Source organism: Dasypus novemcinctus, chromosome 4 (genome assembly GCF_030445035.2).
Source record: "Dasypus novemcinctus isolate mDasNov1 chromosome 4, mDasNov1.1.hap2, whole genome shotgun sequence".
NCBI classification, from domain to species: Eukaryota; Metazoa; Chordata; class Mammalia; order Cingulata; family Dasypodidae; genus Dasypus; species Dasypus novemcinctus.
The window spans coordinates 151,156,013-151,170,477 of record NC_080676.1 but is presented as its reverse complement, the minus strand read 5'-3'; the positions used below and the strand labels follow the sequence as shown (position 1 = coordinate 151,170,477).

At 39.5% G+C, this 14,465-nt stretch overlaps 1 protein-coding gene across 1 annotated transcript; it reads left to right on the top strand.

Moving 5' to 3' along the window:
* The first annotated feature begins 7,067 nt into the window (after positions 1 to 7,067).
* LOC101434523 (keratin-associated protein 6-2-like) lies at positions 7,068 to 7,448 on the top strand. Its single transcript, XM_004468641.1, has one exon. It carries the CDS (start codon positions 7,068 to 7,070, stop codon positions 7,446 to 7,448), a length of 381 nt encoding a protein of 126 aa, XP_004468698.1.
* Positions 7,449 to 14,465: the final 7,017 nt, after the last annotated feature.

The window sequence follows — 14,465 nt, the reverse complement described above, 5'->3', positions numbered from 1 at the left end:
TTGTGACAGTTTGAGAAAGACAAAAATATTCCCTCCCTTATTTCAATTTTGTAAAGAAAGAAAGGTACAAAAATTCCCCACATATCCGAAAAACCTTGTAATATAGGGTGACATAATTGGTGATAGGAATTTTGGAAATGGACATTAGTTATTCTTCTGGTTCATGATTCATTTGAGAAAATTCTTTGCCAGAGAAATTACGATGACCCTCTCTAAATAAAACTGGAGTCTCTAAAATAATGGACTCATTTTAAGCAAACGATTATTGTTAACAGTGACTGACACACAATAGTTTAAATATTTGCTGACCATGTCAGAGAATGAATGGTATGTTCTGCCAATTTCTGATAGTATATAAAGGTCTGAGCACAATAGAAGCCATCTCCAATTCAGAGCATACCTTGGGCAACCCACTGAAATCCCTTATCTTAAAAACATGTGTTGTAACTACTATGGCAACTCCTGTGGCTATGGCAGTGGCTATGGCTGCGGATATGGCCCCTACTATGGCTGTGGCTATGGAAGTGGCTATGGCTGTGGATACGGCTCTCTCTATGGCTGTGGCTATGGCTGTGGCTATGGTTGTGGCTATGGCTGTGGATATGGCTCTCGCTATGGCTGTGGATATGGAAGTGACTATGGCTGTGGATATGGCTCTCGCTATGGATGTGGTTATGGTTCCGGCTATGGCTGTGGATACGGCTCTGGCTATGGATGCTGTGGCTACCAGCCAACTTGTTATAGAAGATGCTATTCTTCTTGCTGCTAGAACATCTCCAGCTGAGCAACGTTTGCTTTTGATATGATTCATTTAAGGAAAATTGTGATACAATGTCCTTTCCCTAAGATTAAAATTGCGTGCTTGACTAAGTCTTTTCCTCTAAATACCCATTTTTCAGAAGGATATCTGTGCAGCTGAAGTCTGCATGATAACTTTCAGTATTTTTAGTGTTTACCCATTCTCCATTAATTTCTGTTTCTCTGTTATGACTGTTGATGATTGTGACACTCTCCATTGGGCAACTCTCATGTTCTTAAATACAGTTCTTTGTTTCTAACATATCTTTGTTTGTTTTCTTGTGACTATCTCATTACTTGGGGAGGTATAGCAGTTCTCAAATTGAACATGTGGTGTCTTGGCTGAATTTTGGTTCTTCATCTGTATACTACAAGCATTTATTCTTATATTTGTATCATAAACAATGCATTCTCCCCCTGTTTTCTCTTATCCCATCTGGTCAAGCCCACATACAAACAGGCACAATTCACTGACCGTATCAGAGCTGTGTTTTGCATATGGCTCTAATAACTTTAATGGAGTTACATGGGAAAAAGAGGAAGGACAATTATTCAGGAAGTTATGACAAAATCCACAAAGATAGGACAAGGGGTCTGAATGTTGAAAGAGGAACGACTTAAAGACATAGTCCAAGGCTTCTGATAAGTTAGTGAGACATGCGTGCTAAGCATGGAGAATATATACTAAGGAAGGTATGAGTTAGAAGAGAAATATAAAATGTCTTCTGGATTGGTTTAAGTTTATACCTCGTGGTGTGCATATTTGAGTTTGAGGAAATTCATTTAATTCCTTTATAAAACAAACATATCTGGTTATTTTCAAAAGGCCCATACCATACACTGGCTACACAGAAGAAAAATTATGAACAGTTAACTGTTTTCAGGGTGTTTGCATTCAAATAAGTCACACACACACCAAAAAACAAACAGAGATCAAATCATTTGAGAATGTTGTAATGAACTTAAGAAACAGATTATTGGGGAGGAGAGTGTTTACTGAAGTAACAAAGAGATAGGTCAGAGAGTTACTTTGAAACTATGGCATTTAAACACTTATCTGATGACATAATGTGCTACTTATAAAGAAAGACTCAAAAGAACATTAGCAAGTGCAGAGTGAACAAACATGTTCATTATATTCTGTTTATGGTCAGGTGGTTTCACCAATTTTCAGTTGCAAACAAGTAAGGTGAGTACCTGATATTGGCTGTCTTTAGATTGGGTCCAGATTTCTGAGTGGAGTAAAAGCCTGGTCCAGCAACTTGTTTTGTTTTCTGACATGTAGGATGTGGTACTTTGTTGGGTTCCGTCAATGTCTTTTCCTCATTGACCAACCAAAAATATAACATTTAAATGTTACCTCGCAAAAGCCATTTGTAGATTCAGTAATAATAGTTCAATCATAGGTGAAACAGTGTCAATGTGTCATCTCTATTGGCATAACTACATAAAGTCTGACTCCCCAAGGTCCCTGTGACTTGGAAAACACATAAAGTGGCAAACTCCAAAGACCTGGGCCCTGTAGTCGAAGTCAGTGTTGAAGTGATGCTAAGCCCAGGATCTAATTTAACCTAACTTGTGAATATGTGTTTGACTTAATCCATTCTTTTTTTCTTTTTTTTTTTTTTGGTAATGATGAACCTTATTTTTAGAGAAGTTTTAGATTTATATTTTCAGAAATTGCACCAAATTTATAGGGAATTCCCACATAACCCCAAGTTTACCCACACATATAGTTTCCCTTGTTATTAACATCTTAGATTATTGTGGTACATTTTTACAATTAATGGACCAATATTGAAACATTGCTACTAACCAAAGTCTACAGTTTTTTGTAGGAAAATTTGATTGATGGCAAACTATGACCCAGATACTTTATTCAGAACTGATTATACACAGGGTGCAGAGAAGTGATTGCTTTTGTCATGTTAGGTCAGTATTCTGAAATTTGAAGGAAACGTATTATTAATATTGTGATCCAAACTGAATGTTATTTCAATAATCCAGGAGCATTGTAGCTTGAATGTGCTGGTTGGCAATAAATGAAAAGCAAAGTGTCTATTCCAGGCAATTAGTGAAGTAGATATAGAGTTTTCAATTTGAAGAAAAAGATAAAAAGAAAGTATAGGAAAGAAATGAATGGGGATCTACATTTTCTATCCATATTAGTAAGGGTCAAATACATGTGATATATTAGATTACCAGTGACCAATAATAGAAAAAAAAATCCGTATGAAGATTTCTCAATTTAAGGAAAAATACCTCATAATGAAATTTCTCTGAAAGTGATAACAGCAGCTTTATAAAAATCCCTTTGGAAAGCATTCAATAAAATACTGGATATCAACTCCTTTTTTTTTTTTGAGTCCAAATTTGGTTACCCAATAGAAGGAATGATCTTAAGTTTGTATTCCCTACCAACATGGGTTTCATGAAAATTTTAGTAGATAGTAACTGTAAAATATAGAGCCTGCTTGACTGTAAAAATGGTGCTTTAAATAAAATTTTGTCAAATAAGATAAGGAAAAGAAAACCTCTCTGTATTTTTTCCTTTTTTTTGCACATGTGTTTGGCAGAGGAAGGCTGAATGTTGAGTATAGAGTGAGAAGCAAGTTTATGTTTGGATTTGAACATCTATAAATAGATGCTTATTTATAGGTGCAGTATGTCTTAGTTTTTCAGGGTTGTTATCATAATACCACAATGGGTCTGCTAAATTAACAGATAGGTATTGTCTTACAGTTTTGGAGGCTGTATTAGTCAGCCAAAGTGGTTCTGATGCAAAATACCAGAAATTGGTTGGTTTTTATAAAGTGTATTTGTTTGGGGTAGGAGCTTAAGATAACAGGCCATAAAGCATAATTCACTTCTCTCACAAAAGTCTATTTCCACGTGTTGGAACGAGATGGCTGCCTACGTCTGTGAGGGTTCAGGCTCCCTGAGTTCCTCTGGGCTCAGTGCCACTGTTTTCTCCACAAGGACAGCTGTAGACTATGAGCCTCTCTAGACTTTGCCTCTCTCTCTACAAGGACAGTGTAGACTCTCAGGTGAATGACTCTGTCTCTCTACCTGGGTTTCTGCCATGTCTAAGGAGCCATCTCTATTCCTCTGTGTTCTTCTCCTGGCTCAGGTCCTCTCTTCCCAGGGCTGGCTTCTCTTTCCTCTGTGTGCTGACTTCCTGGGGCTCCAGTTTAAAACCTCAGCATCAAACTCCAATATCAGGCGGTGGACTTGGCTCAGTGGTTAGGGCGTCCGTCTACCACATGGAGTTCGTGGTTCAAACCCCGGGCCTCCTTGACACGTGTGGAGCTGGCCCATGCGCAGCACTGATACGTGCAAGGAGTGCCCTGCCACACAGGGGTATCCCCCGTGTAGGGGAGCCTCACGCGCAAGGAGTGCGCCCCATAAGGAGAGCCGCCCGGCGCGAAAGAAGTGCAGCCTGCCCAGAAATGGTGCCGCCCACACGGAGAGCTGACATTAGCAAGATGACGCAACAAAAAGAAACACAGATTCCCGTGCTGCTGACAACAACAGAAGCGGACAAATAAGACACAGCAAATAGACACAGAGAACAGACAACCGGAGTGGGGGAAAGGGAGAGAAATAAATAAATAAATCTTAAAAAAAAACACACTCCAATATCAAAACTCCAACATCAGAAACCCCTAACTCTGTCCTTTGTTATGCCTTTCATCTGTGAGTACCCAAATGCCTTTTTTATCTGTTAGTCCCCAGATGGTGGGTGGGGACTCAACATTCTAATGCCGTGACCAAATCAGAGCCCTAATCATAATTTAGTCATGCCCAGGTACAGACCAGATTGCAAACATAATCCAGTATCTATTTTTGGAATTCATAATCATATCAAACTGTTATAGAGGTTAAAGTGCCAACATCAAGGTATCAGCCTTTTCATTTCTGTAACATTCTGGGGTTGGCTTATCCTCTGCCTCCATCATGGTGATCTGTCTCTCTCTGTCACCTCATCTGTCTCTTTCTGCTCAGTCATTTCCTTTTAAGGACTCCAGACATCATGAATGAAGGCCTACTCTTAAACACCTTAGCTTCATCTTACATATTAACATATCCTCTCTACAAATGCATTCACACCTGCAGGAACAGGGATTAGGACTTGAACAATCTTTTGTAGGGGACTTGACCAATCCCCAACACAGGGCTTCTAGATTTGGCTCTATTGATATTCTTGAAGGGAAAATTATTTTTGTTGGGGGAGGGTTATTTGTGATTTTTGCATTGTAGCTTGATTAGTGGCATCTCTGCAGTCTCCCCACTACATGCCATTAGTATCTGCCCACCAAATTGTGAGAAACAGAAACATCTCATGATATTTCCCAATATCTTCAAGAGAGCAAAACTGGCCCATATTCAGAACCACTGTCATAGGTACACCAATAACTCTATTGTTTCTTATTTTCCTATAGTGTGGAAATAAGATGACAACTAAAGTTCTGCTATGAAATGGTAATAATGCTATGAGGGGAGGACTAAATCCCCTTCCTTTGAGAGAGACACCACTTTATTTCTGCAGATGGTTGCTGCTGAGACATGAACCATGTGTGCTTTATCTTCAAAACTTCCAGTTCCCAAGGCAACACTTTTCTTATGGGTTGCTCTCAGTGGGTGAAATTCAGTGAAGTGTTCATGGAATGCCTAGCAAGGCAACAAAAAAAAACTGGATTGGTAGATATTATTATGTTAAATTATTTATGGAGATGAGAAAACCCAAATGTAGAAAGTTCATGGATTATGTTATGGTGGAGCAATAATGAATATTTTGTTTAGAAGCTCGGATCTAGTAATTGGATTTGTAGTCTTGTTTTTTGGCATCAATTTGATATTAGAACTCCAGAACTAGATTTTAGGGATACGGACTTTCTGGCATACTGGGAAGCTGCATGTGGTGGACCCTGAAATTGTTTGTACATTCTTCTACATTCTGCCTTAGCAATGAGGGAAGGTATCATGCATGACATCTTGTCATATCTGAATTTTGATGCATAAATAGTAGCTTGTAGCTATGAGTTGACAGTAAAAGAAAAATAGTAATTGTAGAAGGAATGACACTCACATGCCTCTTTCATATGTGGAAAATATTGTGCATTATGATCATTAGTGAGAATAATGGAAACACTTGATATTTCCAAAATCATGACCATAACTTTCATAATTGCTTGAGAACTTTTGGTAAATGAGTAATTTAGAAAACTTTGAATAAGGAGAGGCTATATGTACATATGAGTGGAGGCCAAAATTTATTTTTATGTTTCTTTATTCCATGAAATGCAAGAAGTGGAAATTGTGCTTTTGCTGTCAGCATCCTAGGGGTCATTCCTTTGCATTCAGCCTCTGAGCTAAATGTGCAAGGAATAGTAGTGATGGGAGAAGAAAAAATGCTTTAGTAAATTCTAGAATATACCTGTATACCGTAATGCAAAACTCTGATCAAATCTGCATTGGAGAAAAGTGCTTATGTTTCTGGTCTGTGTTTTCCCATTTCTTCATCTACATTTAAGTGGTTGGGCTTTAAGTGCCTCCACCTCCCAAATCCGTTTATAGCTACAATTAATATGGATAAAAGGAGGGCTGTTTTTTCCTTTGCTAAGTTTTCTTGAAGTATGAAAAGTAGAAATGTAAGAAAAAGAATCACTTACTAATAGCACATGGTTTCTACTGTCATAAACAATAAGGGACCTAATAGATATCCTCAGCTCTGAATTCTCAGAGGTTGAAGTGTTTCCTGGATTTTGAGGCACTAGGGTGAAGGGCTTAGAGGGAAGTAATGGGTGAGTGCCAGAGCATGGCAATTAGTTGCAATGGTTGAAAAAGGAGATAAGAGTAATCCCTCCTTTATTCCATTTTTGTAAAGAGGAAAAGGTGCAAAAATTCTCTACATGTCTGAGATACCTTGTTATGTAAGATGATATATTTAGTGATAGGAATTTTGGAAATAGATATCACTTATACTTTTGGATTCATGATTCATTTGAGAAATTCTTTGCCAGAGAAATTATGATAACCCTCTCTAAATAAAACTGGAAACTCTAAAATAATGGATTCATTTGAAGCAAACCTATTATTGCCCACAGTGACTGGCACATAATAGTTTACATATTTGCTGACCAAGTCAGAGAATGAATGGTATGCTCTGACACTCTCTGACAGTATATAAAGGTCTGAGGGAGGTAGAAGCCATCACTACTTCAGAACCTTCCTCGTGCAACCCACTGGAAATCCCTCCTCTTGAAAACATGTGTTGTAACTACTACGGCAACTCCTGTGGCTATGGCAGTGGCTATGGCTGCGGATATGGCCCCTACTATGGCTGTGGCTATGGAAGTGGCTATGGCTGTGGCTATGGCTGTGGATATGGCTCTCGCTATGGCTGTGGCTATGGAAGTGGCTATGGCTGTGGCTATGGAAGTGGCTATGGCTGTGGCTATGGCTGTGGATATGGCTCTCGCTATGGCTGTGGCTATGGAAGCGGCTATGGCTGTGGCTATGGAAGTGGCTATGGCTGTGGCTATGGCTGTGGATACGGTTCCAGCTATGGCTGTGGATATGGCTCTGGCTATGGATACTGTGGCTACCGGCCAACTTGCTACAGAAGATGCTATTCTTCTTGCTGCTAAAACATCACCAGCTGAGCATTATTTGCTTTTGAAATAATACTTCTATACAAAATTGTGACGCAAGTTCCTCTATCCAAGATTTCTACAAAAAAAAAAAATTGCAAGTTTGTCTAAGGCTTTATCTCTTAATACCCATTTCTTAGATGGGTATTTGTGAAGCTGGAAGCTGCTCAGAAGCCTCCTATTATTTTCCAATGTTACCCTGTTATCCATTAATTTCTGTTTCTCTATTATGACTGTGTTGATGCCTTTGATATACTATAATTGGGAAATTCCCATGTTCTCAATAAATGAATTTCATTGTTTCTAACAAACATTTGTTTGCTTTCTTGCAAATATCTCATTTTTGCAGTGCTATGGCAGCTTTTCAAATTTGACAATTTGCATGTCAAATTTCTTCTTATACCTGTGTCAGAAAAAATATTTCCTCCACCTATTTGTCATCCCACACCGTCAGGCCCAAATCCATCCAGGCACAAATCACAAAGCATTTCAGAGCTGTGTTTGCCTGTAGCTCTAATGACTATAATGGAGTTATAAGGGAAAAAGAGGAAGAACAACACCTATTCAGGAGGTAATGACTTAAGTCACAAGGTTAGGACATGGGACCTGAGAATTGAAAAGAGGGATGAATTAAAGACATAGTCCAAGGTTATTGGTCAGGAAGAGTGATATATGTGTGCCAGTAACAGGGAATGAATAGAATACCTAAGGGAAGTATAAGTTAGAAGATAAATACAGTATGTCATCTGGAATTATTTACATGTATACATCTCTGTGTGCTATTTTGAGCTGTAAGTAATTCATTTAATTCCCTTATTCTACAAATTTATTTGACTATTTTCATTAGACCCTATCCCATATACTAGCTACACAGAAGCAAATTTATGAATAGTTAACTGCTTCCTGGGTGTTCACATTCAAATAAGTAGAGATAAAAAGAAAAAGACAGACCAATTCATTTGAGAATATTGCTATGAATTGAAAAAACAGATTAATGGAAGGAATAGAATGTAGCAAACTATTAGAGAGATAGGTGAGTGTGTTACTTTGAAATTACAGCATTGGGATTCATATTTGATGACATAATGTGCAACTTATAAAGAAAGACTCAAAAGAACACTAGCAAGTGCAGAGTGAACAAATATGTTCATTATAGTCTATTTATGGTCACGTGGTTTCATATATTTTCAGTAGCAAACAAGTAAGGTGAGTACCTGATATTGGTTGTCTTTGGATTGGGTCCAGATTTCGCAGTGGAGTAAAAGCCTGGTCCAGCAACTTGTTTTGCTTTCTGACAAGTATGGTGTGGTGCTTTGTTGGGTTCTGATGTTAATGTCCCTTTCTCTTTGACAAACCAGAAGTGTAACATTTAAATGTCATATCACAAAAACCGTTTTTTATATTCAGTAATTACCATAATTCATGAAGAAGGTATCACTATCTCATTTCTATGTCTGTCTCTAGGCATCACTGCATTAATTCTGACTCTCTGAGTTTCCTGGAGTTTGGAAAACCAACAAAGTGGCAGACTCTAAAGAAAGTATCACTTTGCCATTGAAATCAATGTTGGCGTCAGACTAATCCCAGGATCTAGTTTATACTAATGATTTTGTGTTTGACCTAATCCATCCATTTTTTTTTTGTTATAATGAACTTTAGTTTTAGAGAAGTCTTAGATTGACATTTACATAAAATTGCACCAATTGTATAGAGAATTCTGATAAAAACACATATAGTTTTCCCTGTTATTAATTTCTTAGATTAGGTGGTATATTTATTAAAATTGTTGAACCAGGAACAACTAGCAAGATGGCAGCAGAGTAAGGAGCTCTGCCTAGTCAGCTTGTGCTACAGGACAGTTAATAGACACCCAGAGGTACCTGAAGCACCTGTTTGGGGGCTCCAGGAGACCAGAATAGCATTCTGCAACATCCTTGAAAGAATGGAAGGAGGAGATTGTCCATCTGCAGAGAACATTTGTAAGTGGAGTGCTCCATGCCATGGAGGCCAGTGCCCATCCTCCACTGGAGGCACAAGCAGCTTTGGGAGCTATCCTGCGACTGAAATTGGAAGGTCCACTTCCCAAAAACAGGGGAGGAAGAGACAATTGGGCACCAACTTCAGCTGCTGATGAGTAAATTCAGCAGGCTAAAGCATAATCCTAAGAACAGATAAAATTTGAACCTGTCCGAGTCAGAAAGAGGCCAGTGGCCACCATTTTAATCTCACGAGGGGAAGCAGAGTGGACTGAAAATCACAGTGCTGGTAGGGACTGGCTTCTTTCCAACCAGTTTGGATGGTAGCTTTAGCCTAAGCCTCAGCCCCATCTCCAGAAGAGAGAAAGGTGGGGGAAACTGTGCCAGCCCTCCAGGAAAATAAAGGCCATGACGTGGAGGCCAGTGATCATTATCAGGAGCTGTTCTGTGGCTGGAGTTGGAAGCTCCATTTCCCCAGGATGGGAGTGAGGGGAGGAGGCAGTTGGCCACTAACTTCAGCTGCTTGTTGGTAAATTCAGCTGGCTGGAGTGTAGCCCTAGGAAGGGCTAGGTTTTGGATCAATCCAAGTCATAAAGAGGCCAATAACCACCATTTTGACACTATCCCCAGCATGAGGGGAAGCCAGGCTGACTGAGGAACACTGTGAAGGTAGAGACTGGTTTCTTTCAACCAGATCGGCCTGTGGCCCTGGCCTGGGCTCTAGCTCCATTCCTGGCAAGGAGTTTGCTGGCAGTCCCTGCACCAGCCTCTTTGGGTGGCTGCAGGTACATTCAGCTGGCACAGACTGAATAGTTGGAAGTCTGGGACAACTGTGGTCATTTTGGACACCATAGCATAGATTGCTGCTCACACCTGCAACTCCATCCCTGTCCCAGGCAAGGGAAGAAGGGGCATGAGATTTCATCAGTCTCTCTGGGCAACTACAGTCTAAGCCTGCATAACTTGGATTATTACACATGGCTGTGGCTCTGTCCCTACACCTGGCAAGGAGGAAGTTGGGAGAAACCTCATTGGTCCTTGAGGCAATGCAGGCAGCTTGAGGCACCACAGCTTACAGCACTAGCTACATCCTTGATTCCTACTACACAACCAGCAAGGGAGAAAGGCAAGAAAGCCCTAAACTAAAGAAAGAAACTGTTTCCAGGATAAATACATCTAGTAACACAGATGCTCAACACCACAAAATATTACAATCCATACCAAGGAACTGGAAGATATGGGCCAGTTAAAGGAACAAGATAAGCCTCTGGATGACATAAAGGAGTTGAAACAACTAATCACAGATGTTCGAACAAATCTCCTTAATAAAGTCAATGAGATGGCTAAAGAGATTAAGGATATTAAGAGGACATTGGATGAGCACAAAGAAGAATTTGAAAGCATACATAGAAAAATAGCATGGGAATGAAATTTGCAATGAAAGAAATTAAAAATACCCTGGAATCATATAATAGCAGATTTGAGGCAGAAGAAAGTATTGGTGAACTTGAAGAAATGGCCTTCAAAAGTGAACATACAAAACACAGCTGAAGAAAAGAATGGAAAAAATTTAACAGAGCTTCAGGAAACTAAATGACAGTAAGAGATGTGCAAAAGGATGTGTCATGGGTATCCCAGAAGGAGAAGAGAAGGGAAAAGAGGCAGAAGGAATATTTGAAGAAATATTGGTAGAAAATTTCCCAACCCTATTCAAGGACATAGATATCTGTGTCCAAGAAGCACAGCATACTCCAATCCAAATAAATCTGAATAGACCAACTCTGAGACACATACTAATCAGAATGTCAAATGCCAAAGACAAAGAGAGAATTCTGAGAGCAGCAAGAGAAAAACAATACATAACATATAAGGAATACCCAATAAGATTAAGTGCCAATTTCTCATGAGAAACCATGGATGAAAGATGACAGTGGTATGATATATTTAAGATACTGCAAGAGAAAAACTTCCAGCCAAGAATCTTATATCCAGCAAGATTGTCTGTTAAAAATGGGGTGAGTTTAGAATATTCACAGGTAAACAGAAACTGAGAGAGTTTGAAACCAAGAGACCGGCTTTGCAGGAAATACTAAAGGATGTGCTACAGCCTGAAAAGAAAATACATGAGGCGGCGGACTTGGCCCACTGTTTAGGGCATCCGTCTACCACATGGGAGGTCTGTGGTTCAAACCCCGGGCCTCCTTGACCCATGTGGAGCTGGCCCACATGCAGTGCTGATGCACGCAAGGAGTGCCATGCCACGCAGGGGTGTCCCCCGCATAGGGGAGCCCCACGTGCAAGAAGTGAGCCCTGTAAGGAGAGCCACCCAGCATGAAAGAAAGTGCAGCCTGCCCAGGAATGGTGCCACACACACGGACAGCTGATACAAGATGACGCAACCAAAGGAAACACAGATTCCCATGCCGCTGACAACAACCGATGTGGACAAAGAAGACTCAGCAAATAGACACAGAGAACAGACAACTGGGGGCGGGGGTGAGGGGAGAGATATAAATAAATAAATCTTAAAAAAAAAAAAGAAAATACACAAGAGAGAGGCTTGGAAGAGAGTCTACAAATAAAGGTTTTACCAGTAAAGATAATTAAAGGTCTCAAAAGAGTGGTAAAAAATAAAATATGATAGATAAACTTCAAAGGCCAAAATGGGTGAAATAAGAATTGCCTTTACAGTAATAACACTGAATATTAATGAATTAAATTCTCCAATCAAAAGACCCAGACTGGCAGAATGGATAAGAAAATATGAGCCATCTATATGTTGTCTGCAAGAGACTCACCTTAGAACCAAGTGTATCAATAGATTGAACTGAAATGCTGGAAAAAGATATTCCATGCATGCAGTAGCCAAAAGAAAAAAGCCAGAGTAGCTATACTTATTTTTTTGTCTTTATTTATTTTTTAATGTTACATTAAAAAAATGTGAGGTCCCCATATACCCCCCACTCCCCTCACCCCACTCCTTCCCTCATAACAACACCCTCCTCCATCATCATGAGACATTCATTGCATTTGGTGAATACATCTCTGAGCACCGCTGCACCTCATGGTCAATGGTCCACATCATAGCCAACACTCTCCCACAGTCCACCCAGTGGGCCATGGGAGGACATACAACATCTGGTAACTGTCCCTGCAGCACCACCCAGGACAACTCCATGTCCTGAAAACGCCCCCACATCACATCTCTTCCTCCCACTCCCTACCCCCAGCAGCCACCATGGCCACTTTCTCCACACCGATGCCACATTTTCTTTGATTACTAATCACAGTAGTTCATGCATAGAATATCAGTAAGTCCACCCTAATCCATACTCTATTCCTCCATCCTGTGGACCTTAGAATGGTTGTGTCCACTCCACATCTATATCAAGAGGGAGGGGGCTTAGATTCCACATGGATGCTGGATGCATTCTCCTGCTTTCAGTTGTAAGCACTCTTGTCTCCCTGGTGTGATGGTTGACCTTCACTTCCATGTTAGATGAGTGGGGTAAGTCCAATAAACCAGAGTGTAGGAGTTGCAAGTCTGTTGAGGCTCAGGGCCGGGCTATCACTTGGTCAGTCCAGAGATTCAGGTCCCCTGGGTATACATTAAACCCCAGCAACAACTACAGTTCTGGTAAAAGTAACAGGAGAGACTTGTGGACAAAGATCACATCTAAGTCCAGCTCCATCACACAGAAACACATCAGATGATATTGACTTTAAAAGACACTAGTAATGCACAATCTGAGGAAGAAGTCAGGAAAATTTCCATTTACAATAATCACTAAAATAATCAAATATTTAGGAATAAACTTAATCAACCAGTAAAGCACTTGTATTCAGAAAACTCATTTTTAAAAGAAATTTAAAAGGCCTAAATAATTGGAAGAACATTCTATACTCATGGATTGGAAGACTGAATATCATTTAGATGTCAATTCTGCCCAAATTAATATGCAGATTCAATACTATCCTGATAAATATTTCACCAGCATTAAAAAAAAATAAACAAAAAACATGATTATCAAATTTATTTGGAAGGGTAAGGGGCCCTGAATAGCCAGAAATATCTTAAAAAAGGAAAAATGGAGTTCTCACTTCTGGATTTTAATTCATATTACCTAACTATAGTGGTAAAAACAGCATGGTACTGGCATAAAGACAGACACATAGACCTAATGGAACAGAATTGATGATTAAGAAACAGACCCTCACATCAATGGTCAAGTGATTTTTGACAAGACTGTCATCCCACCCAGTTGGGGTAGAACAGTCTGTTCAACAAATGGTGCTCGGGGAACTGGATATCCATAGCCAAAAGAAGGAAAAAGGGGCCCTATCTCACACCTTATACAAAAATTGACTCAAGTGGATAAAAAACCTAAATATAAAATCAAGAACCATAAAGCTTCTAATAGAAATGTAGGTAAACATCTTCAAGACCTGGTGGCAAGTAGAGGATTCTTAAAGGAGTTAAGAGGAGGACTGAGATGGACTTCTGAAGTTTAATGTATGTAGAAGTTTTAATTAACTTTACTGTAAACTTTACTGTATGTATTTATGTAATGTACGTATGTAATGTATGTAGAAGTTTTAATTAACTTTACTGTAAACTTTACTGTAAAGCGATGGTAACACTTTATAGTGAGTAGCAGCTCATTTATAAATGTGAATATGAATGAAAAGTGTAGTCTAAGGATGTAAATGCCAATTGACAGAAAGCTAGAGAATAATCTAGTGACTGAATGACACAGTAAACCCAGAGGTGGATGAGAATTGTGGTTGATGGTATAGATGTAGGAGTGTCCTTTGTGAGCTAGAGCAGATGTATGTCACTTGCAGGGTGGTGGGAAGGTGGAGAAGCATAGAGATAATACAAGTAGAGTGGTTAACAGTAATGTAATATTCACACATCTATGCCAAAGATGTACTGTGTTGATAATGGGGTAGTATGGATAAAGTGTGCCAATGTATGCCATGGACCTGATAAGTCTGATATTATCTCATAATCAGTAACAAATGTTCCACCACAGTG

What these genes read in the sequence shown, in the direction of transcription:
- LOC101434523 (XM_004468641.1), top strand. Translation starts at nt 7,068, where the DNA reads ATGTGTTGTAACTACTACGGCAACTCCTGTGGCTATGGCAGTGGCTAT.